General features: G+C 40.3%; 1 protein-coding gene across 2 annotated transcripts in view; it reads left to right on the forward strand.

Moving 5' to 3' along the window:
* LOC149461455 (SWI/SNF-related matrix-associated actin-dependent regulator of chromatin subfamily A member 1) overlaps positions 1-24,657 on the forward strand; it is a 277,776-nt gene that overhangs the window by 102,699 nt on the left and 150,420 nt on the right. For both annotated transcript variants that reach the window (XM_089678297.1, XM_089678296.1), the window contains exons 13-14: positions 4,796-4,948; positions 7,651-7,783. In XM_089678297.1, coding sequence (XP_089534423.1) covers positions 4,796-4,948; positions 7,651-7,783 — 286 coding nt within the window. The remainder of the gene's footprint in view (positions 1-4,795; positions 4,949-7,650; positions 7,784-24,657) is intronic.

The following is a 24,657-nucleotide window of genomic DNA, read 5'->3' on the forward strand; positions in this document are numbered from 1 at the left end:
AATCGCACCGGTGTAACTGGGCACTTACACCCTGGTCACATCAAAGCCGATTTTGAAATCGTGCGACTTACAGTAAAGTCGCACAATTTCAAAATTGGGTGACCTGCCGATGTCTATGCAAATGGCAACAAAAGTAGTGCATGCACTACTTTAGAAATCGGTGCGGCTCCGACCAAGTCGGAACCGCACCAATATGACTGCTCTAATAGCGGACAATAGGGTGTGACTTGGCATACAATTTGCAAGTTGCAGGGCATGCAAATCGCATGCCAAGTCACACCCAATGTGACCAGGGGCTTAAGGTAATTTAAGGATCGTAGAACAAGCCCAATGGCGTCAGTTATAGTTTGTAATGAATTTACTTTATCATTCATTGTGTACCCTCTGGTTTAGTGGTTTCTCTCCTGAGAGTCACAGTACCCCCCCCTCCTTCCCATTTGGGGGCAAGTGGGATTCTGGTTGCGTGCTCCCTTTACAATGCTTCTGCTTTGCTTGTTGCCTTTTGGTCTTTTGTAGTCTACTTCTTGCCTGGAGGCTGGACTTGAGGTGGTATGTGCTCGTAGTTTCTTGTGGATCCCCCGGCATTTGATTTATTTTCTTTGGGCCTATGTGATGGTTCTTCCCCTCATTGAGGGAGGACTCCTGTCTCAGGGCTGACAAGACAAGATCCTCACTGAAGCACTCTGCATCCTCTGAGTTAGTGTGGACTTGAGATAGGATGTTCAGGCAGCCTCTATGGATGTAGTGGTTCTTAATTTGAAACCCTGATCTCTTTGGGTCTATGTGGTGGTTCTTCCCCCAGCCATCATAGAAGGGCTCTTTTCTCAGGGCTGTTCTCATGTCAGTAAATTCAGTCTGGTTCCCTGGAGCAGTCAGTGCCTCTTTCTTGGGGGATCCCATTGTAAGTTAGTCCTTTGACTAGGACTCCATTAAAGTTCACTTTTGTGCAGGAATAAACCAACCCAGGAGAGCTGTGTGTACCCTTGGACTGTCAGCAGACAGCTCATGAGGCAGCCTTGATGCAGACAGTGAGTCAGGGCCTCATTTGGTAGCCGATTTGCAGCATGTAGGGAAAGTTCTTAAAAACATTTTTCCTTGCTACTGTTCTTAATCAGGTAATCGTTCTTAGCTCTTAGACTAAGGTTCCTGTTTTTTGCTCCATGGCTCTGGGAACTTTGCTGAATCGGTGCAGGTCAGAGGGCTTGTATTACCATGTCCCGCAAGCCCTGTAGGGGGTTTTACCTGTCAGGTTCTATTGACACTGGTGGTAATTTTTGTATACAGGCCTACCTGTCCTACTGTTTTGTTCTGGTTTTGATGCAGCAGTATGAAGTGGTTGTTTTCTCACTCTTTTCTTTTTGGTGATAGCACTTCTTTTACTCTTTTCCACCTGTGTTTATTAGTCTCTCTGATTTATGGTAGTTCCCTTGGGGTTGTCTTCTACTCTGAAGATCCTTGACCATTCCCCTTTCGGTATCATGCTAGATAGTTCTCTATCTTTATCACTACTTCTTGGAGCCTTTCTTCCCTGATACCAAAGGTTGGAAGTTTAAGTCTTTTGATTTTTGTTATCCTCAAACCTGCTTGTCTTACCTGGTGAACCTGTTGTCCAATTGTCTGTTACTAAACTGTTTTCACACTTGCCATGATTACAATTTGTCACATGTTAATTATATTTGTATGCAGGTTCCAAGTCAGTGCATTGCTTTGCAGTGATTCTACTTTGTGTCAACCATGTCCTTTCCATTCAATCAACTCAGTACTGAGTCCATTCATGATCATAGAGATCACAAGAATATATTGTCCAAATTACATTTTTGTACTATTTGTACATATTGCAGGTATCTTGTCAGCTATAACTTAGTTTGGGCACATTTGAATATTGTTCGGCAGATTTATTTATAACCTACTTTGAATAATTTTTGTTTATATTCCTACTGTACTATCAGTTACTTAGCTGAGGCCTCAATATGGTGATGTTTTACCTTTTTTTTGTGTAATAGAAAAGCATTTAAATGACTTTAAAAAATATAACCTTTTAATCCATTGATTTTAATGCTTCTGTGTCCCCAAGTCTATTTTTTGATTGTACCATTTGGTATTTCTTCCAGCAGGTGATTACACAGATGCTTTCTGTATAAAATAGTTTATAAAGTTTGATGGTCATCATGTTATACTGTACTATATTGTCCTAGACACCTCTGGTGCTTCTTCAAGCCTTCTTTCCCTGACGCCTAGGGTAAGACATTTAAGGCTTGGACTTTTTGTTATCTTTGGACTGGTTGGTCTTAGCTAGTAGAATTTTTAAGACTGAGAGCGCTCCTAGTGTTTCCTTTTCTGACCATTCTTGTGGATGGTCTGTCTTTCTTGTTGGGGTGATTATATTGCTGTACCTGTGGGTGGTTGCTTTATCTCGCTGCTTCTACTGTTGTGGACTCAGAGTCCTTCAAGCTAATCATTCTCTTTGGCAGTTATTCTTACACTGGTTTGACCATTTGGTTGATCCTCTGTGACCTCTCCTGGGTTGATAGTGGTTCCCCTGACCTGTAGCAAAATTTACTTCTGATTCTTATCTGCACATTGGTCTTTTTGGCAGCAAGTTCTTGGTTCTTAGATCCATCTGTGGCTTTTTCCCACCCCCTCAATTGGACTGATTTTTAGTTCGTAATAGTTTGGTTCACAGTTTCATAGAAACCCAGTTCATGAATATTCATGCATATAAGCAAATAGGGAGCTTGATAATTAAAGTGTCAAAAAGAAGGTCTGTATTAGCAATTTATTAGTCTTGTCTTTGGATGTCCCAGTTGTTCTGAAATTCCTGAATCCCTGTATCAGTGGACAATAAAGAAAACCAGATTTTTGTACCTACTGTAAAATCTTTTTCTTGAAGTCCATTGAGGAACACAGGTCTTGCCCCTCTCTGTTCATAGACCTTTTGTACTGCTTGCTCACAAAACTAAGGCATAATGGTTAGAGGCAGAGTTATGCTTGGGAAGGCCTTCAATTTTTTTTCTCTTGTTTGTCAGTGTCAAAACCTCCTTTAGGTGGCAAGTATAACCCTGGCTGTTTCAGTATTCCTTATTTCTTGTGTTCCTCAATGGACATCAAGAGAAAGATTTTATAGTGAGTACAAGACATAGTAGATGTGATTCTGAAAAACAAGTAGTTTAGTTCAAAGTTTACACAGACCCAGTTCATAAATATTCATGCACTAAGCAAACAAGGAGCTTGATAATTAGTGTCCAAAAGAAGCAATGTCTTGCTCAGTTCTAGCACTTTCTCAATCTTATTTTTAGAGCAGATTAGAAAATGAGTGAGAATAAGTGTGGGTTGCAACAGACCTTTCAGTATGACACTTTCCATAAGGCACAAAACCTTCTGGATGTCCTAGATGTCTGTATTTTACTTGACATTTAAGTAAACCTTTAACAACAGTTTGTTGAAAATGTCCAGGTGATATTTGAGAAAAAGGTATAGAAAATTTCAGGAGCAGAGTATCTTATATGTTATTATTATGTTAAAGGTTTTGTGGCGAGGAGAAACAGAAGTTGCTGTTTCAGACATTTTGAATCAAGGATCTAGGTTGAAGGATAAGTTCACCTTTTAACAAAAAATAAAAAATGCACATTTTCTGTAGGTAAAAAAATGTGCATTTACCATTATTTGGTAAACAGAAAATAGTGCAGCACTGTGTATAGAAAAGTAATACAGAAATCTTATGAATAGAAAATGAATACAGACGATGGTGTGTTACCACATGTGAGTGGTTGAAGTCACTAAGTTCAAGTTGTATACTCTGAGTTCTATCGGATCAAAATTCAAGGACTGTAGTTTCTTCTGATTGATGGTATGAAGAAAACATAAAAATAAATGAATGAATTGTGCAATTCATTCATTTATTTTTATGTTTTCTTCATACCATCAATTAGAAGGAACTACAGTCCTTGAATTTTGATCCGATAGAACTCAGAGTATACAACCTGAACTTAGTGACTTCAACCACTCATATGTGGTAACACACCATCGTCTGTATTCATTTTCTATTCATAAGATTTCTGTATTACTTTTCTATACACAGCGCTGCACTATTCTCTGTTTACTATTTATTCCAAGGGTTCTGTGGTACCTTTAGGTGTCCAAGCTGCTGTCATTTTATTTTATATTAGCGCTCGCATACTCTACTGTTTGACCATTTACCATTATTTGTTTTGGGAGTCTGGAAAGCATTGCACCAGGGATCATCAGATCGCTGGTGTCATGCAGGACTCCTGCAGATCTGTCAGTGTATCTGTGTGCTTGTACCTTGTACAGGCAAGCAGATACACTGTGACAGAAAGAATCAATGAACTACTACAGCGCTCAACAGCACTATGGTAGTTCATTGAGAACCGCAAGCCGACAGCCGCAAAGGCTGTTGGAACTTGTAGTTTTCCCACTCACAGAATACAGTGAATGAGTGACGCATGGCAGGTGGAGCCCAGCACGACCAAGTTTTTTTAAAATTGTGACAGCTAGCTGGGGGAGAAGATCTCCACTGCTAGCTGTCAAACTGAGGGATTGGAGGGGAGCTGGGGCCGGTCCTTTCGTAACATGTTACATGTTATACCCTGAATATAGGTGTAACATGTTATGAAAGGTGAACTTATGCTTTAATAAATAACTGATGGTCTTGAAAATATAATAATTACATGCAAAGCTATTCTTTCAAGTTTCTAGGAATTGGTAATGCACAAAATTAGACATGTGCAATGTTTAAGAACATAACTTAATATGTGTATAATTCTTTTATTACCAGATAGCCATAGAAAGATTTAATGCACCTAACAGCAGAAAATTCATCTTCATGCTGAGTACCCGTGCCGGAGGCCTTGGAATAAATTTGGCAACTGCTGATGTGGTGATTTTATATGATTCAGACTGGAACCCTCAAGTCGATTTACAAGCAATGGTTAGAAAATACTTGCTTTTCTGGAATAACACAGTTATTATATTTTATTAAATAGCAATTTGTATTACTGTTTCAGGTTTGATAATAATGTTCAGCATCCAACATATGCAGGAATATTTGGACCATGATGCTCACAATGCTACATAATACAGTTACAGGGTCTTCAGATGACTAGTGTTGCCAGGTTACTCTGAATCAGTGAAAGGGTTAAAGTGGTACACAAAATGTATCTGCTGTATTGTAACTTGATTGCTGGGAAACAGATACATGAGAAAACGCTGTGATGCTCAATAAAGTATGTTCTGTCTGCGCTGTGAGTCTTTATATTAATCACCCCTCCCTGTGCCTTTGGAAACCACATGTTGTTTCTTCTCTTGTTACCTGCAGCAACCATTTAAACCTTGGGCAACAACACAGTTGTAGTTTGATTATCTGTTTCAATTTAAACCTATCTCATAAGCAGAATCGGGTTAAGTACCTACTAAAGAGAAACTCCAACAAGAGCCTGTGCAGAAAGCCCACTGATGTACAAAGTCCTTTAACCATTTGAAAACACCTTCATTATAAGGTCATTTTTCCGTTTTCAGTGATGTGACAGTTTGTCTGACAGTTGCTCGATAATGCAACACTGGACCCAAATTAATTTTTCGTCATTTTTTTAGAGACAGAGTTTCTTTTGGTGGTCTTCATAATCACTGTTTTTTTTTTGTTTACTATACAAAGGAAAAAAAAATTCAAAACATTTTGAAAAAACAAAACAACGCTTTCTATCTTACTTTCCTTTATAAAACATATCAAATTAAAAAGCTAGAGCAGTATGACCCCTTTTTGGAAAGTAGACCCCCAAGGTAATATTTTTTGTCACAGTTTTATGGAAATTAAAAAAAAAACACGTCTGTACTGAGGTGATTAAAATACGCTTAGTAATAGTGCATTGTGTAAAGCATATCATAGGTCATACAAAAAGGAAGCAATAAGGGAAATGGTTGATGTCATACAGCGGCTGGATTAAGATGAGGGGGTCAATGCAGGTATGGGTTACAGGAATGGGAATTTTATATATTTTCCCCCCTCTCAGAATAATATAGAATACCCACGCATACTCCTCCCCATAACATGTCACTACACTTCACACATTGTGTTGCACGTTTACATGGATTGTGCAATGTCCTGCTACGAACCTTAAATTGCACCTGCATCATTTTTGGTAGCGTAGTGTACCACATTGCATCATATGTGCACTATTGTGTGTTGTGGAGGTGTGTTCAGGTACCATTCAAAATGAATGGCACCGAAGTACACCAACACATGTAATGCACATACCATGTGAATTACTGCAATGTAGTGAAGTGAATTGGTTGTTAATGAATTATAGATCAGGTTAAGCAAGAACAAGTTTCTGAAATGATTGAGCTTAGACCTCAACAGATGATGTTTCTAGTTTGGATAATATTCAGCTGGTGATTACAAAAATGAAGTAAGTATATAATCTACTCAAGTAAAATACAGTTGCTGTGGTGGCAGATGGGACCTGTAGTTTTTTGTTCACAGCTTTCTGTGAATGAATGAATTAGGAAGAGCCACACACATGCCATGCAAAATTCAAATTTGACAGGAGCCAGGACAGAAGAAGAACCCCTGTATTCTGTAAGTCAAGGACTGTTTGAGGGTGGTGGGCTGTGGACTCTGAATATGTTTCATGTTACTCCCTATATATATGCGTGTAAGATGAAACATGGTATGAAAGATGGCACTAGCTTTTAGTTGCATTAATCATAGCCAGACTACAGTGTGGAATGAATGGAAACATGGAATATCAATAATGTTGCAAATTAAAAAAACAAGCAAACAACTGTGATATTTGGGGGAGTCCGGGTCACAGCCATCCATGTTGGTAAAAGCAAAACAGTCTTTATTCCTTCAAAACAGGCACAAAAATTAGCTTTCTTCAGCATAAACAAAACAAGCAGTCCATATATGTGTGGTAAAAGATACAGCTCACTGCCAGCATAAACCTTTTTTCATAATAAGGTTTAAAGTTCCTGCCTACTCCAGTGGTCCAATGGAAAGGTTGTTACACTCAGTAGCGTCTCACTAGCCCACAAAACTCAGCTCCTTCTCAAAAGCGTGTCCTGCTCCACCCCACACCTCATGGACACCTGCTGACTTCTTCCTGCCCCTTTCAGCCCTCTCTTGCAAGTGGATTAAACCTGTCAGGACCACAGTACCCCATAGTTGGTGTTGGAGGCTCTTTCCCACCCACAATCTCCCAGAGTCTCTGAATTCTAGGTCCCATATCAGGACTTAACAATCCTGTGAAAACTGTAAATCAAATTTCTTTCTCTTTACTGGATTACTCCGATACTCTTTACCCTGCATGGTTTAGGATTACTGAGTACCCCATAGTGCTTCTTTTCGTCCCCCTTAGAGGGACTACAATCAAATTAGGGGGGTACATAACCAAAATAAAGGGGGCACATACCTCTTATCTAGGAGCTATCCCTGGCATCCTGTACACAATTTATTTCTTCTGTGCTATTGTTTGCTACAGCTTTAAAGACAACAATTTAAATAAATTCATGGCTTATGAGCAGTTCATTTAATTTTAGTGTTTTTCTTTTTCGCTCTGTAATGCTGTATACATTTATTTGAAGCATGTATATTTCTAATGCTTATCTAATTCAGTGTTATATTTACAATAGGATCGAGCACATCGCATAGGTCAAACAAAAACTGTACGTGTATTCCGTCTTATTACTGACAATACAGTGGAAGAACGGATTGTGGAAAGAGCTGAGATGAAATTGAGACTGGACTCCATAGTCATACAACAAGGTATTGCATAATTAAAGATGAATTCCTAGTATTTTGTACATAGTTACATTGGTTCATGCTTGGACCAATGTAAGTATGCATTTACCATACCTGACCAATGCCCCTGGAAGCCTAAAATCACTGAAGTAGCCAACGCTACCCCACTTCCTTTTAGGTTCTAAGCCGAGTAGCTGCCCTTCTGCATTCTGAACACAGGAAGTTGACCATTCAGCACAGGTGCCATTCAAAGAATGCTTTTCCTTCGCTGAATAAATGCAAAACATTCTCTGAATGGACAAAGTGGAGAGCGTGACATCACCACCCTGTCCCTCCACTTTGTCAAATCAGTCAATCATTTGCATTCATTCCGGAAACGCATAGCATTCTCTGAATGGTGCCTGTGCCGAGTAGCCAACTTCCTGTTTTCAGAATGCAGCAGGGCAGGTACACGGCGCAGGACCTGGAAGCTAGTGGAGATCACTGGGACAGTGTCTACTTCAGTGATTGTCAGTTTTAAGGACATTGACCAGGTGTAGTATATGCATAGTTACATTAGTCCAAGCTGGACCAATTTAACCATGTAAAAAAAAAAATATCCATACGTGGAATTCATCTTTAAATGTTGAATTATGTCAGTTATCTTTTTTTTCTGGAGAATTATTTAACTTGGAACTTACACATGTAAGAAAACTCAAGTGGTAATTTACTAGATGTTTGCCATACCAATAGTTCTGTGTTTACGTCAGATAGCTGAAAAACTAAAAATGAGCCTTTCACCTCACTGGCTGATTATTTATGATTATTGTAATATTAATAATGCCATAAACACATCCCATGTAACACACAACACACGATAGCTTACCTCCTTTTTTATTTTCCTTCACTGCCTCTGTAATCTCACAAAACAAGGGATAGGCATAGGTCTGTGCTTCAGCTTGGTTAAACAGGTGTTAAACAGGTGTAAGTCTGTTGACATCACAAATTACCGACCAAGCTGTTTATAGCAACATTTTAACACGGGTTGTATTTTTTACATGTTTCAGTTACTTTGCAAGGCTGAGTAAACAATGTCTGTTATACTGCTTGGTCTGTGTAAAGGCAAATGCATATGTGCAGGTCTGGTAAACATTTACTGAATCTCTGGAGTATTAATGGTTTTTGCACTCAGCCATACTGCAGTTTATGAAGAACTGGATGCTTAAAAGACAGTGATTTCCAAAAGACAAACCTTCATGCTTGGATACTGCTTTATTATAATAAATTAATTTTCTCAGTCCAGCAAGTTAATACAAAGTTTGGTAATGAAGCTCCAAAACTGGAGGTGTATTATTGGTACAACCAGAGATGTAGATCATCTGTATTGCTTGCTATTGGCATTGGTGAACCTGAGGAGCAATCTCTAGCATGCACAAGTTGAGACAATGAAGCTTTGCAACAGTGAATGCATTGGTTATGGCTGCAAAACAGTCTAATTATAACGGTATTAAGCCCAAAACCAATAATATAATATATTGCAGCTTATCAACCATTAAATGTGCTGGCTGCATTAGGATTCTTTTCAGAAATAATAGAAAAACCTTTTGCCCTGCTATAGGTATAGCTAGGACTATTGAAAAAAGCTGCAAACACCTAGACCTAGACACCACTAGCACAAGGAGACAAAACAAATAAAATGGTGTTGCGCTAATATCAATAGTACTAAGGACACAATAATTTGAAGAGTGGGGAGACAGAAAAAATAACCCCAAAACAGAGGTGATAAATATAAAGGCCTGAATCTAGACCTATTTAGGTGCAATATGAACTGTGACAAAGACAACGTGAGTAATAATCAGAAAGTGAACATAAATAATACATAAAAATGTAAAGGCCTGAACCCAGACCAAACTAAGTGCAATATAGATTATGATGAAATACAACGTAAACAATAGTCAACAAGTGAACATAAATAATGTATTCAACATAATAGGGCTAACACGTCCTAAATAAAAGTTCACAAAAAACACTGTGCAAAGAAAACTGTGCCAAAATCAAAAGGCAAAAAATATATGCAAAACTATTTATACAAGGTACATGAAACTATAAATGCATGAAACTATAAATGCATCATAAATAATACATAAAAATGTAAAGACCTGAAACCAGACCAAACTAAGTGCAATATGGATTGTGATGAAAACAACGTGCACAATAATCAACAAGTGAACATAAATGATGTATTCAACATAATATGACTAACATGTCCTAAATAAAAGGGCACAAAAAGTGGCGTGCAAAAAAAACTATGACAAAATCAAAAAGCAAAAAAATATATCTGCAAAACTAATCATACAAGGTGCATGAAACTAAAAATGCACCTTATAATCAGGATTGATGCCAGTGAAAAATGCACAGTGGAAATAAACTTGCATCAATAAGCACATATAATAATTAAAGCAATGTGACATATAACAAATAATGAGTGACCATCAAAATAAACATAAGTAATCATCAAATCGGCATAAAGTCCATGTAAATAGACCGCCAACTCCAAATGAACAAAGCAACTGGGTGAAATGAATGATAGATCCGTCACCAGCTAAAATGCCTCCTCACCTCCCCGCCAAGACCCAAGGGGGCCACACAGCTTTCAGGCCTCACACTCCCAGGGCCCTTAATAGATATCCAAGATGATAGAATCACACCGACCACAGGAATATGGCCTTCCACACCGTATAACCGTAATGATTTCAGTAGTGTTGAAACTGGTAATCCTTTTCACAGGAACATCAGCCAGCTCAGACGCACCCCAGAGGAAAAAGAGAGAGCACTCCCATAGGGTAGTAATTTTAAAGCACATCACATCAGTTGAAATCAGGCCTCAAACACATGTATTGATATGGGTTTATACTTCCAGGGTGTACCAAAATGGCGCCGACCATCACCATGCTAACGGACCCACGTGTTACGTCACTGTCCCGTGATAAAAGCTGATCATTGTAAGCCCCCTATCAGTGTTAAATGGTTTGTCTCAACACTCTTAACATTTACAGAATAGCTTGTTCTGTTGAAAAACAAAAAAGACTTACTTGCCAGATCACCAGGTGAAAATAAAAGGACAGCCTAAAAAATGAATGCAGCCACCACACCTATAAATTGGTGAGCTACAATATATTATAATAAATAAATAAATAAAGTGCAGCGCTAAAAATAAACAGAAAATTCGATCTAGAAAATTCTGGTCTAGAAAATTCGATCTAAAAAGTTCGTTCTGAAAATATCAAAAGTTCATAGAATCAGCGATAAAGTAGATATGACACAGCTTATGAGAAATCCGGAACAAATGGCAGAAGTGCGCACTCACCGACCGCGCATAGGAAATGCGCATATGTTTAATCAATTCTGCAGAGTATCGATCTCCCTCAGGAAGGGGTGTTATCATGCGATGGTCAGCTGGGCTCACAGAACCTCCCAAGGATCGGGATAGATCGGCCGGATACAGACTCCAGGTGAAGGCTTCCCTCCTCTGGATGAAGTGGAAAACGGTGTCTGCTGACCCCTCAATAAGGGGCAAAGAGTGGGAGAGTACCCATAGTGTAGTATTTCAAAAGATAATTTTATTGGTAATAAACAGTGCAGGGTATATCAGTAGTGATGCTAGGCAGAGGGCCAGACATATAAAGCGAATCACATAAAATTAGATTAAAAAGCAAAAACCACTGACCCTGAATGAAGAAGCCGCCAGACCTCCTCGTGGTCTAGGCGGCAATAAGGTGTCACAGGCTGTCAGTTCCTCCTGAGGCCTTTCGTGCTAAGGCACATCATCAGAGGGGATACTGACAGCTCTGTGACAGACGCCGAATCTTCAAATAGCAAAAAACGGGAGTCGCGCATGCGCACTGACTCGCCGCCATTTTCGGAGAGACCTTGCAACTGCGCATGCGCGCGCGGCTAAGCGCCATTTTGCCGTGGATATCTGGAAATGTCAGCTGTAATGCATTACATACCGCTGACAGAGCACATAGAACAGTGCATTTGAGCCAGAACTGATGGCTCACGATCCCAGGGGAGATAATCAATATGGGAATCCTGGTTTATATCCAGTCAGGACAGCTACAAACCACTTCCTTAAATGATGTAGCACCAAGCTTGGTGACAGAAAAGGGGAATAAACTAATATACCCACGGTGTAAAGGGTGCTCCAGGTCCTCAAATCTTATTAATTAAAATCTTATAAAAAATAAACGTCACAGAAAGTACAATGATACTAACAGTGAAATTAAAATGATACTTTTAAAAGAGCAAAGGTACAAAGCTATAATGTGCAATAATCATCCTAATTCAAAACAATGCCAATGAACCGGCATTTAGAGACTAAAAAGATAGCTGGGACATAATAGTACCCAGCGATCCAAATATAAAATGGAACGCTAAATGCTACTAATTAGTGGTATATTCCCGGGGATATGATGATGAGTTGCAAGTCCCCTTTATAAGTGATTAATCACCATTTGGTGAGATATTGGAGAAAACATTAGTTTGTCCATGGCACGAAGGTGCTCAAGATTCAACAATCAGTGATATGCATAAAAATACGCATTTAAATGAATAAAAAAATGAATAAAAAAGGAAGGAAATATATTCTAATGTAAAAACACCCTTATTAATACGCTAAAATCAGCTCATGAATTAATGAATAGGATAGCATAAAATAGTGAATAGAATAGCATAGAATGAAATAGGATAGCCACAAAAATGTAAACAAAGGTCAATATTTGTCAATCCTGAGTAAAAAGTCACAAAGTGCGTCTAGAGAAAAATGGGTATACCGGATGTTAATTGTTTGCTATAAAGCAGTTAATATCAATCTCAATATTATGTCCCCTAGGGTATAGGGTGTCTAATTCGTAGACCCATTTAGTTTCGGATTGCGATACGGCTCTGGTTTTATTCACGCCCCTCCAGTGTGGCGATATCGCATCAATGCCCACAAACTTAAGAGAGGAGGGGTCATTGTTGTGGAACATTCTATAGTGATTTGAAAGTGAATGTTCCCTGTAGCCCTTTTTAATGTTGGCCACATGCTCTCTTAAGCGATCACGGAGTCGCCTAGTCGTGCGCCCCACGTACTGTTTGAGGCATGGACATTGGAGGAGATACACTACATGTTTACTATTACATGAAATGAACCGATTAATTGTATATGGTTTCCCAGTTGTAAATGATTCAAATGTGTTAATTCTCCGTTTCCTAATGCCATTAAATTTACAAATGACACACTTATTACACGGAAAAAACCCTTTTAACTCATCAAAGAATGTGGTGCCAATGGGGGGGTTCACTACATTCGGTGCTATTTGATGCCTGATCGCTGTCGCTTTACGGAAAATAATCTCCGGTTTTTCAGGCAAAATCTTAGACAGTGTGGGGTCCAGTTTCAGCAAGTTCCAATTTTTCTTTATAATACCCCCAATCTGTCTAAATTGCGTAGAAAAGGTTGTGACAAAGGGGCAGACTTTTGATTCAGTAGGTCTTGGTCTGTCAGATAGCATGTTATCTCTGTCACATTGGGCAATCATCTGTATAGTGTTATCAAGGTTATCTTCCTTGTATCCCTTTTCTAAAAACCTTTTCTTCAGTATCAGAGCCTGATCGAGATTGGTCTCCACATCTGTACAATTACGCCGGATACGTGTGAACTGACCTTTCGGAATATTCCTCAACCAGTTAGGGTGATGGCAGCTACTAGTTGGAATGTAGCTATTCCTATTCGTACTCTTAAAAAACGATTTTGTGACTATTTTACCATTAAAATTAATAAGTGTAAGATCTAAAAAGTTGATTTCGGATTGACTGTATGTAAACGTGAGACTGATGTTGAGCTTATTGTTATTAAGGCTAGTAAAAAAGTTGACCAAAGATTCTTCCTCACCATTCCAAAGGAGAATAATATCGTCGATGTACCTCTTATACATAACCAATTCGGGCCAGTCTCTAGCGTAGATGAGGTCCTCTTCCCATCGAGACATGAAGAGATTTGCCAGGCTGGGGGCAAACTTGGCCCCCATTGCAACTCCTTTGGTTTGCAAATAATATGACTGGTTAAACCAAAAATAGTTGTGGTCCATTGCAAATTCAAGTAACTCCAATATAAAGTGTTTTTGTGCCACGGGTAAAGTGCTATGGTTGGTGAGGTAGAATTCTACAGCCTCCATGCCATCTAGATGGTTAATATTGGTGTAGAGAGAAGCTACATCGGCAGTAACCAGATAAGTATTAGACGATGTGTTTAAAGTGCTGATTAGATTTAACACCTGTTTTGTATCGCGAAGATAGGATGGAGTCTGCACCACCAATGGTTGTAGATAGTGGTCTATGTATTCTCCTATCTTAGAGCTAAGGGATCCGATCCCACTAATAATCGGACGGCCCGGTGGGTTGACTGGGTCCTTGTGTATCTTGGGCAAGATGTATAATATAGGCAATTTAGGTGCCAAGGGGCATAAAAATGCTTTCTCTTTCTTGTTTAAGATGTTTAAATCATAGCCTTTAGTGATAATCCTCTTAAGCTCCTTCTTGTAGCCAGACAATGGATCACGTGAAAGAAGCTTATATGTGGCATTATCACTAATAATATTGTTAACCTCAGTGATGTATTGTGTCTTGTTGAGGACTACCACACCACCCCCCTTATCGGCTGGTCTGACAACCAGGTCCTTTCTATCAAGCAGAGACTTGATCGCCATATTATCACCTATTTCTTTATATGATTTCTTCACAGAGATATTTCTCAGATCTTTTAGGACCTTATCTCTGAAAAGATTGACACAAGACTGTGTTTGAGGTGGTGGATTATACGTAGACGCATTCCGTAAGTTGGAATGCACAAAACCGCTGGAACCAGTATTACTTATAATTGGGTTATTAAGGAAGTATCGTTTTAAAGACAACTGCCTTGCAAATTTATGCACATCAATGTACGTGTCAAATTTATTTAACCTTTTTGCAGGCGCATATTTGAGTCCTTTATCAAGAAGAGATAACTCATTATCAGTTCTGGCTCAAATGCACTGTTCTATGTGCTCTGTCAGCGGTATGTAATGCATTACAGCTGACATTTCCAGATATCCACGGCAAAATGGCGCTTAGCCGCGCGCGCATGCGCAGTTGCACGGTCTCTCCGAAAATGGCGGCGAGTCAGTGCGCATGCGCGACTCCCGTTTTTTGCTATTTGAAGATTCGGCGTCTGTCACAGAGCTGTCAGTATCCCCTCTGATGATGTGCCTTAGCACGAAAGGCCTCAGGAGGAACTGACAGCCTGTGACGCCTTATTGCCGCCTAGACCACGAGGAGGTCTGGCGGCTTCTTCATTCAGGGTCAGTGGTTTTTGCTTTTTAATCTAATTTTATGTGATTCGCTTTATATGTCTGGCCCTCTGCCTAGCATCACTACTGATATACCCTGCACTGTTTATTACCAATAAAATTATCTTTTGAAATACTACACTATGGGTACTCTCCCACTCTTTGCCCCTTATTGAGGGGTCAGCAGACACCGTTTTCCACTTCATCCAGAGGAGGGAAGCCTTCACCTGGAGTCTGTATCCGGCCGATCTATCCCGATCCTTGGGAGGTTCTGTGAGCCCAGCTGACCATCGCATGATAACACCCCTTCCTGAGGGAGATCGATACTCTGCAGAATTGATTAAACATATGCGCATTTCCTATGCGCGGTCGGTGAGTGCGCACTTCTGCCATTTGTTCCGGATTTCTCATAAGCTGTGTCATATCTACTTTATCGCTGATTCTATGAACTTTTGATATTTTCAGAACGAACTTTTTAGATCGAATTTTCTAGACCAGAATTTTCTAGATCGAATTTTCTGTTTATTTTTAGCGCTGCACTTTATTTATTTATCTTCACCTGAGGCTGTTGTGATCTCCTTTCAGTGCTTTAGCTGCTTATATATTCTTTATTGTTATACAAGAAGCGCTCGCCACATCTTTTATATTTATGTCTGTTTTATCACTTTAAGGTTTGAGCTGCACTTGTTTTTACTGATCTAACTCCTTTTACCTCACTTTCTGGACTAATAATGGGGGACTTTTTTGACTATAGACTCTCCAGAACTATTATACCAGAAGATTTCTTTACAGTTGATAAGGAAACTGAGGACCTTAAAGGCCTATTTTTACAACTTAAAAACCTTGCCACGAGTGAAATCAAAACATTGTGGGATATCTCCTTTTTGAATAAATATACTAAAGAACAGATGGTTCCTAGATCTCTGCGCTGGGATGTACTCCCAGATGCAGAAGATACGAATAGCCATTTGGAATGGTTCCAGTTCTTTAATAACGCTGGACTAGATTTGCTAAAATTCCTTATAATTAGGAAAAAGAAAAAACTTGCACATCTAGATAAAGAGATTAATCTTATAAGAGATAAATTGACTCCATTTAAGGATAAGGATAGCTATAATATAGAATCAAATAAACTCAAAAAACATCTGGATGGGATAGAAAAGGAGCAAAAGATAAAGAAAAAGAAAAAGTTCCATAGGGATCTTAAGGACTATTCAGACCTTGAGGTTTTTGATTGGCAGAAACAGAAAGATACTGCTTTACCAAAAACCCCGGTCATCAACACCATTAAAACTAACCTTAAATCCAAATCTAAACCCTCTAATCAATATACCAGGGAGCAATATCCCAATGGATCTTTACAGGATAATAATATTGGCTCTAGAGAGTTATATAGACATCCTAATGCTCATAACAATTATCAAGGGAATAGGAATCCTACTGATCACTATACCCCTCCAAGAAATATCAATTGGCCATCTACCCAATCTGACCGGTCTAATCAACAGTACCATTCCAATTACAAATCCACCTACCCAACCCAACATAAACGGAAGGATAACAAGGGTAAAAAACATCCCCCTCCCAATAATCCTCCCCAAAGGAGGGAACAAACAAACCCCCAGAACAACTACCAGAATCATTATATTCCTCAAAACTCTGCTCCCAAAAACTCTTACCAACCTCAATATCCCAGACAGCCTTTTTTAGAGGAGGGTTACTCAAGAAAAAGGAGAGGCACGGGAGAGGAAAGAGAGGGGGAAGAAGGGCGAATAGACACCCCAAAAAAGAGGAAGATGTAACGGGTAAGGGTATCTTCAATTTGAGTGATACACATCTTACTGATAATGAGTTATCTCTTCTTGATAAAGGACTCAAATATGCGCCTGCAAAAAGGTTAAATAAATTTGACACGTACATTGATGTGCATAAATTTGCAAGGCAGTTGTCTTTAAAACGATACTTCCTTAATAACCCAATTATAAGTAATACTGGTTCCAGCGGTTTTGTGCATTCCAACTTACGGAATGCGTCTACGTATAATCCACCACCTCAAACACAGTCTTGTGTCAATCTTTTCAGAGATAAGGTCCTAAAAGATCTGAGAAATATCTCTGTGAAGAAATCATATAAAGAAATAGGTGATAATATGGCGATCAAGTCTCTGCTTGATAGAAAGGACCTGGTTGTCAGACCAGCCGATAAGGGGGGTGGTGTGGTAGTCCTCAACAAGACACAATACATCACTGAGGTTAACAATATTATTAGTGATAATGCCACATATAAGCTTCTTTCACGTGATCCATTGTCTGGCTACAAGAAGGAGCTTAAGAGGATTATCACTAAAGGCTATGATTTAAACATCTTAAACAAGAAAGAGAAAGCATTTTTATGCCCCTTGGCACCTAAATTGCCTATATTATACATCTTGCCCAAGATACACAAGGACCCAGTCAACCCACCGGGCCGTCCGATTATTAGTGGGATCGGATCCCTTAGCTCTAAGATAGGAGAATACATAGACCACTATCTACAACCATTGGTGGTGCAGACTCCATCCTATCTTCGCGATACAAAACAGGTGTTAAATCTAATCAGCACTTTAAACACATCGTCTAATACTTATCTGGTTACTGCCGATGTAGCTTCTCTCTACACCAATATTAACCATCTAGATGGCATGGAGGCTGTAGAATTCTACCTCACCAACCATAGCACTTTACCCGTGGCACAAAAACACTTTATATTGGAGTTACTTGAATTTGCAATGGACCACAACTATTTTTGGTTTAACCAGTCATATTATTTGCAAACCAAAGGAGTTGCAATGGGGGCCAAGTTTGCCCCCAGCCTGGCAAATCTCTTCATGTCTCGATGGGAAGAGGACCTCATCTACGCTAGAGACTGGCCCGAATTGGTTATGTATAAGAGGTACATCGACGATATTATTCTCCTTTGGAATGGTGAGGAAGAATCTTTGGTCAACTTTTTTACTAGCCTTAATAACAATAAGCTCAACATCAGTCTCACGTTTACATACAGTCAATCCGAAATCAACTTTTTAGATCTTACACTTATTAATTTTAATGGTAAAATAGTCACAAAATCGTTTTTTAAGAGTACGGATAGGAATAGCTACATTCCAACTAGTAGCTGCCATCACCCTAACTGGTTGAGGAATATTCCGAAAGGTCAGTTCACACGTATCCGGCGTAATTGTACAGATGTGGAGACCTATCTCGATCAGGCTCTGATACTGAAGAAAAGGTTTTTAGAAAAGGGATACAAGGAAGATAACCTTGATAACACTATACAGATGATTGCCCAATGTGACAGAGATAACATGCTATCTGACAGACCAAGACCTACTGAATCAAAAGTCTGCCCCTTTGTCACAACCTTTTCTACGCAATTTAGACAGATTGGGGGTATTATAAAGAAAAATTGGAACTTGCTGAAACTGGACCCCACACTGTCTAAGATTTTGCCTGAAAAACCGGAGATTATTTTCCGTAAAGCGACAGCGATCAGGCATCAAATAGCACCGAATGTAGTGAACCCCCCCATTGGCACCACATTCTTTGATGAGTTAAAAGGGTTTTTTCCGTGTAATAAGTGTGTCATTTGTAAATTTAATGGCATTAGGAAACGGAGAATTAACACATTTGAATCATTTACAACTGGGAAACCATATACAATTAATCGGTTCATTTCATGTAATAGTAAACATGTAGTGTATCTCCTCCAATGTCCATGCCTCAAACAGTACGTGGGGCGCACGACTAGGCGACTCCGTGATCGCTTAAGAGAGCATGTGGCCAACATTAAAAAGGGCTACAGGGAACATTCACTTTCAAATCACTATAGAATGTTCCACAACAATGACCCCTCCTCTCTTAAGTTTGTGGGCATTGATGCGATATCGCCACACTGGAGGGGCGTGAATAAAACCAGAGCCGTATCGCAATCCGAAACTAAATGGGTCTACGAATTAGACACCCTATACCCTAGGGGACATAATATTGAGATTGATATTAACTGCTTTATAGCAAACAATTAACATCCGGTATACCCATTTTTCTCTAGACGCACTTTGTGACTTTTTACTCAGGATTGACAAATATTGACCTTTGTTTACATTTTTGTGGCTATCCTATTTCATTCTATGCTATTCTATTCACTATTTTATGCTATCCTATTCATTAATTCATGAGCTGATTTTAGCGTATTAATAAGGGTGTTTTTACATTAGAATATATTTCCTTCCTTTTTTATTCATTTTTTTATTCATTTAAATGCGTATTTTTATGCATATCACTGATTGTTGAATCTTGAGCACCTTCGTGCCATGGACAAACTAATGTTTTCTCCAATATCTCACCAAATGGTGATTAATCACTTATAAAGGGGACTTGCAACTCATCATCATATCCCCGGGAATATACCACTAATTAGTAGCATTTAGCGTTCCATTTTATATTTGGATCGCTGGGTACTATTATGTCCCAGCTATCTTTTTAGTCTCTAAATGCCGGTTCATTGGCATTGTTTTGAATTAGGATGATTATTGCACATTATAGCTTTGTACCTTTGCTCTTTTAAAAGTATCATTTTAATTTCACTGTTAGTATCATTGTACTTTCTGTGACGTTTATTTTTTATAAGATTTTAATTAATAAGATTTGAGGACCTGGAGCACCCTTTACACCGTGGGTATATTAGTTTATTCCCCTTTTCTGTCACCAAGCTTGGTGCTACATCATTTAAGGAAGTGGTTTGTAGCTGTCCTGACTGGATATAAACCAGGATTCCCATATTGATTATCTCCCCTGGGATCGTGAGCCATCAGTTCTGGCTCAAATGCACTGTTCTATGTGCTCTGTCAGCGGTATGTAATGCATTACAGCTGACATTTCCAGATATCCACGGCAAAATGGCGCTTAGCCGCGCGCGCATGCGCAGTTGCACGGTCTCTCCGAAAATGGCGGCGAGTCAGTGCGCATGCGCGACTCCCGTTTTTTGCTATTTGAAGATTCGGCGTCTGTCACAGGCCTGTCAGTATCCCCTCTGATGATGTGCCTTAGCACGAAAGGCCTCAGGAGGAACTGACAGCCTGTGACGCCTTATTGCCGCCTAGACCACGAGGAGGTCTGGCGGCTTCTTCATTCAGGGTCAGTGGTTTTTGCTTTTTAATCTAATTTTATGTGATTCGCTTTATATGTCTGGCCCTCTGCCTAGCATCACTACTGATATACCCTGCACTGTTTATTACCAATAAAATTATCTTTTGAAATACTACACTATGGGTACTCTCCCACTCTTTGCCCCTTATTGAGGGGTCAGCAGACACCGTTTTCCACTTCATCCAGAGGAGGGAAGCCTTCACCTGGAGTCTGTATCCGGCCGATCTATCCCGATCCTTGGGAGGTTCTGTGAGCCCAGCTGACCATCGCATGATAACACCCCTTCCTGAGGGAGATCGATACTCTGCAGAATTGATTAAACATATGCGCATTTCCTATGCGCGGTCGGTGAGTGCGCACTTCTGCCATTTGTTCCGGATTTCTCATAAGCTGTGTCATATCTACTTTATCGCTGATTCTATGAACTTTTGATATTTTCAGAACGAACTTTTTAGATCGAATTTTCTAGACCAGAATTTTCTAGATCGAATTTTCTGTTTATTTTTAGCGCTGCACTTTATTTATTTATCTTCACCTGAGGCTGTTGTGATCTCCTTTCAGTGCTTTAGCTGCTTATATATTCTTTATTGTTATACAAGAAGCGCTCGCCACATCTTTTATATTTATATTATAATAAATGTTTGCTTTTGGGTCTAATACCACTTTAAGCTTTAAGAGAGAACATTTCTGGAGGATAAGCATGAATGATATGGGAAAAGACTGTCAGGTTGCTGTCAGCGATATGGCCTAAAAAACATCTGATCAACAGAAAGTGCATCAGCTGAACTCCAGGATAATCAAATATTATGCGAATATATTACAAGAGGCATGTGTATTCTTACAGTTGCAAGAAAAAGTATGTGAACCCCTTGGGATTACGTGGAGTTTTGCATGAATTGGGCATAAAATGTGCTCTGAACGTCATCTAAGTCACAACAATAGAAGAACACAGTCTGCTGAACATAATACTACACAAACATTAGATGTTGCCATGGTTTAATTGCACATAACATGTAAAAATTCACAGCTCAGGGAGGAAAAAGAATGTGAAGCCCTAGCTTTATGACTTCTCCCAGAGCTAATTGGAGCCAGGAGTGAGCCAACCTTGACTCCAATCAGTGTGATGATATTGGATGTGTTGCTGACAGCTGTCCTGCCCTTAAAAAACACACACCTGTTTTGGGTTTACTGGTTTCAAGAAGCACTGTCTGATGTGAACCATACCTCACAGAAAAGAGCTCTCAGAAGACCTACGATCAAGAATTGTTGACTTGCATGAAGCTGGAAAGGGTTACAAAAGTATCTCCAAAAGCCTTGATGTTCATGTGTCCACGGTAAGACAGACTGTCTACAAATGGAGAAAGTTTAGCACTGTTGCTACTCTCCCTAGGCGTGGTCATCCTGTAAAAATGACTGCAAGAGCACAGCGCAGAATGCTGCATGAGGTAAAGAAGAATCCCAGAGTGTCAGCTAAAGACCTACAGAAATCTCTGGCACATGCTAACATTTTTGTTGACACATCTACAATAAGGAAAACATTAAACAAGAATGGAGTACATGGGAGGACACCACAGAGGAAGCCATTGCTGTCCAAAAAGATTATTGCAGCACGTCTGAAGTTTGCAAAAGAGCACCTGGATGTTCCACAGCACTACTGGCAAAATATACTGTGGACAGATGAAACCAAGATTGAGTTGTTTAGGAAGAACACACAACACTATGTGTGGAGAAAAAAAGGCACAGCACACCAACATCAAAACCTCATCCCCACTGTAAAACATGGTGGAGGGAGCATCATGGTTTGGGGCTGCTTTGCTGCCTCAGGGCCTGGACGGATTGTTGTCATTGATGGGAAAATGAATTCCAGAGTTTATCAAGACATTTTGCAGGAAAACGTAGGATCATCTGTCCGCCAACTGAAGCTCCACAGAGGATGGGTGATGCAACAGGATAATGACCCAAAGCATACAAGTAATTCAACAGAACAATGGCTGCAACAGCACAGAATACGCCTTCTGGAGTGGCCCAGTCAGAGTCCTGACCTCAACCCGATTGAAATGCTGCGGTATGACCTTAAGAGAGCGATTCACACCAGACATCCCAAGAATATTGCTACACTGAAACAGTTTTGTGAAGAGGAGTGGTCCAAAATTACTCCAGATCGTTGTGCAGGTCTGATCTGCTGCTTTAGTCACGGACTGAAATCGTCCACTGCTTATCTGTTCCTGTCCTAATTTATGACGCTAGCTTTGAAATGTGCGCACATTGGAAGGGACTCACGCTGACACACAAGTTCAGTCTATGAATACTTCTAGTTTATTATAATGAGAAAGTGAACTTATATATGCAAAATGATGCGAGAGTCATGTGACAACAGCATAAGCATTATATTAGTCTTTGATTGGTCATTTCCACATAAAACAATCTCCGTCATGGTATAGGTGTGATCTTCTTCCAGGCCTTATCTCATAGAGAAGAAAGACATTCCTTTGTTTCCCAAATCACACGGTGGGAGGGGGTCTGTGTGTGTGAGCAGACATTTCTTAAGCAAGGATTTCTTATAGTACCACAAAGCCCAGCAGGCAGAAAATATTCACACAACATATGTATTAAAGTATAAAAGTAAATATTTATAAAACTTATAGAAATAGCGTATATATATATATTCAATAGGAAACGAAATAGGCATTTTACCAAATCCATCACACTGCAACTACAGGAAACGTTTGGTTGAGGTTATTGCTGCCAAAGGAGGGTCAACCAGTTATTAAGTCTAAAGGTTCACATACTTTTTCCTCCCTGCACTGTGAATGTTTACATGTTATGTGCAATTAAACCATGGCAACATCTAATGTTTGTGTAGTATTATGTTCAGCAGACTGTGTTCTTCTATTGTTGTGACTTAGATGACGTTCAGAGCACATTTTATGCCCAATTCATGCAAAACTCCACGTAATCCCAAGGGGTTCACATACTTTTTCTTGCAACTGTACTTGAATCGTGGTGTGTCTTGTGCTTTTCTTCATATCTCTGCAGTAATCCATTCTGAAACTTTGCCTTTGTGTAGGAGCTTCCTGTAATAAGGGCCAGATACTGCTAATCTTTCTCCTTGTGCAAGGGGACTGGTCTTGTATCTACCCACTCCTCTAGTTTTCTGCTGACAGACTGTAGTGGGTGGGCTTGCTGGGTCTCTCCCTCAGCTCTGCCCTCTGCACAGGCTGTGTAGCACAGTGATGATGTCATGGCTAATTTTACAAGGTAATTACTAACGTTGCAAAGTAAATGTATATCCTTTGTGCTGGTTAGAAATATAATTTTATATATAATACAGGGTTCAAAATTTCAAGTCCTGAGCAACTAGCCAGAACTTAAGAGTTACTCGCCACCAGTTGTCCCACCCAACCCCTTCCCTGCCCCTCCCTTAATACCGCCCCTAAACACGCACTCAGAAATTATTTCATGAAATGACACTGTTAAATGTTTTATGCAGAATGAAGGAAGGGAGGGAAGGAAGGAAGAAAGGAAATGGCAGGAAGGGAGCAGTGGAAAGGAGAAAGGGAGCGAGGGGTGGAAGGAAGGGAGAAAGGGAGGAGGGGTGGAAGGAAGGAAGAAAGGAAATGGAAGTAAGGGAGGGAGGGGTGGATGGAAGGAAGGGAGAAAGGGAAGGAGGGGTTGAAGGAATAAAGGAAATGGCAGGAAGGAAGAGAGGGAGCGGTGGAAGGAAGGAAGAGAGAAAGGGAGTGAGGGGTGAGAGGAAGGGTGGGAGGGGTGTAAGGAAGGGAAAAGGGAGGGGTTGGAATGGAGGGAGGGGTTGGAAGGAAGGGAGGGGTGGAAGGAAGGAAGGGAGGGGTGGATGGAAGGAGGGAAGGGAGGGGTGGAATAAAGGAAGGGAGTGGTGGAAGGAAGGGGTGGGAAGGAAGGGAGAGAGGAGTGGAAGGAAGGGGTGGGTAGGAGGCAGGGGTGAAGGAAGGGAGGGAGGGGTGGATGGAAGGCGGGGAGGACAGGTGGGAAGGAAGGAAGCGAGGGGTGAAAGAGAGGGAAGGGAGGGGTGGGTGGAAGGAAGGGAGGGGTGGAAGGAACAGAGGAGTGGTGGAAAGGGTGGAATGAACGGGTGGGTGGAAGGGAGGGGTGGGTGGAAGGAAGGAAGGTAGGGGTGGAAGGAAGGAAGGGGTGGGAAGGAAGGGAGGGAGGGAAGGAGAGGTAGAAAGAAGGGAGGGAGGGAAGGGTGGGAGTGGTGGTAGTGAGGGTGGGAAGGAAGAAAGGGGTGGGTGGAAGGGAGGATGGAAGGAAGGGGTGGGTGGAAGGAATGAAGTGGTGGGTGGAAGGGAGGGGTGGAAGGAAGGGGTGGGTGGAAAGAAGGAAGGAAAGG

Source organism: Staurois parvus, unplaced genomic scaffold (genome assembly GCF_062004578.1).
Source record: "Staurois parvus isolate SC_StPar_1 unplaced genomic scaffold, SC_StPar_1.0 ptg000202l, whole genome shotgun sequence".
NCBI classification, from domain to species: Eukaryota; Metazoa; Chordata; class Amphibia; order Anura; family Ranidae; genus Staurois; species Staurois parvus.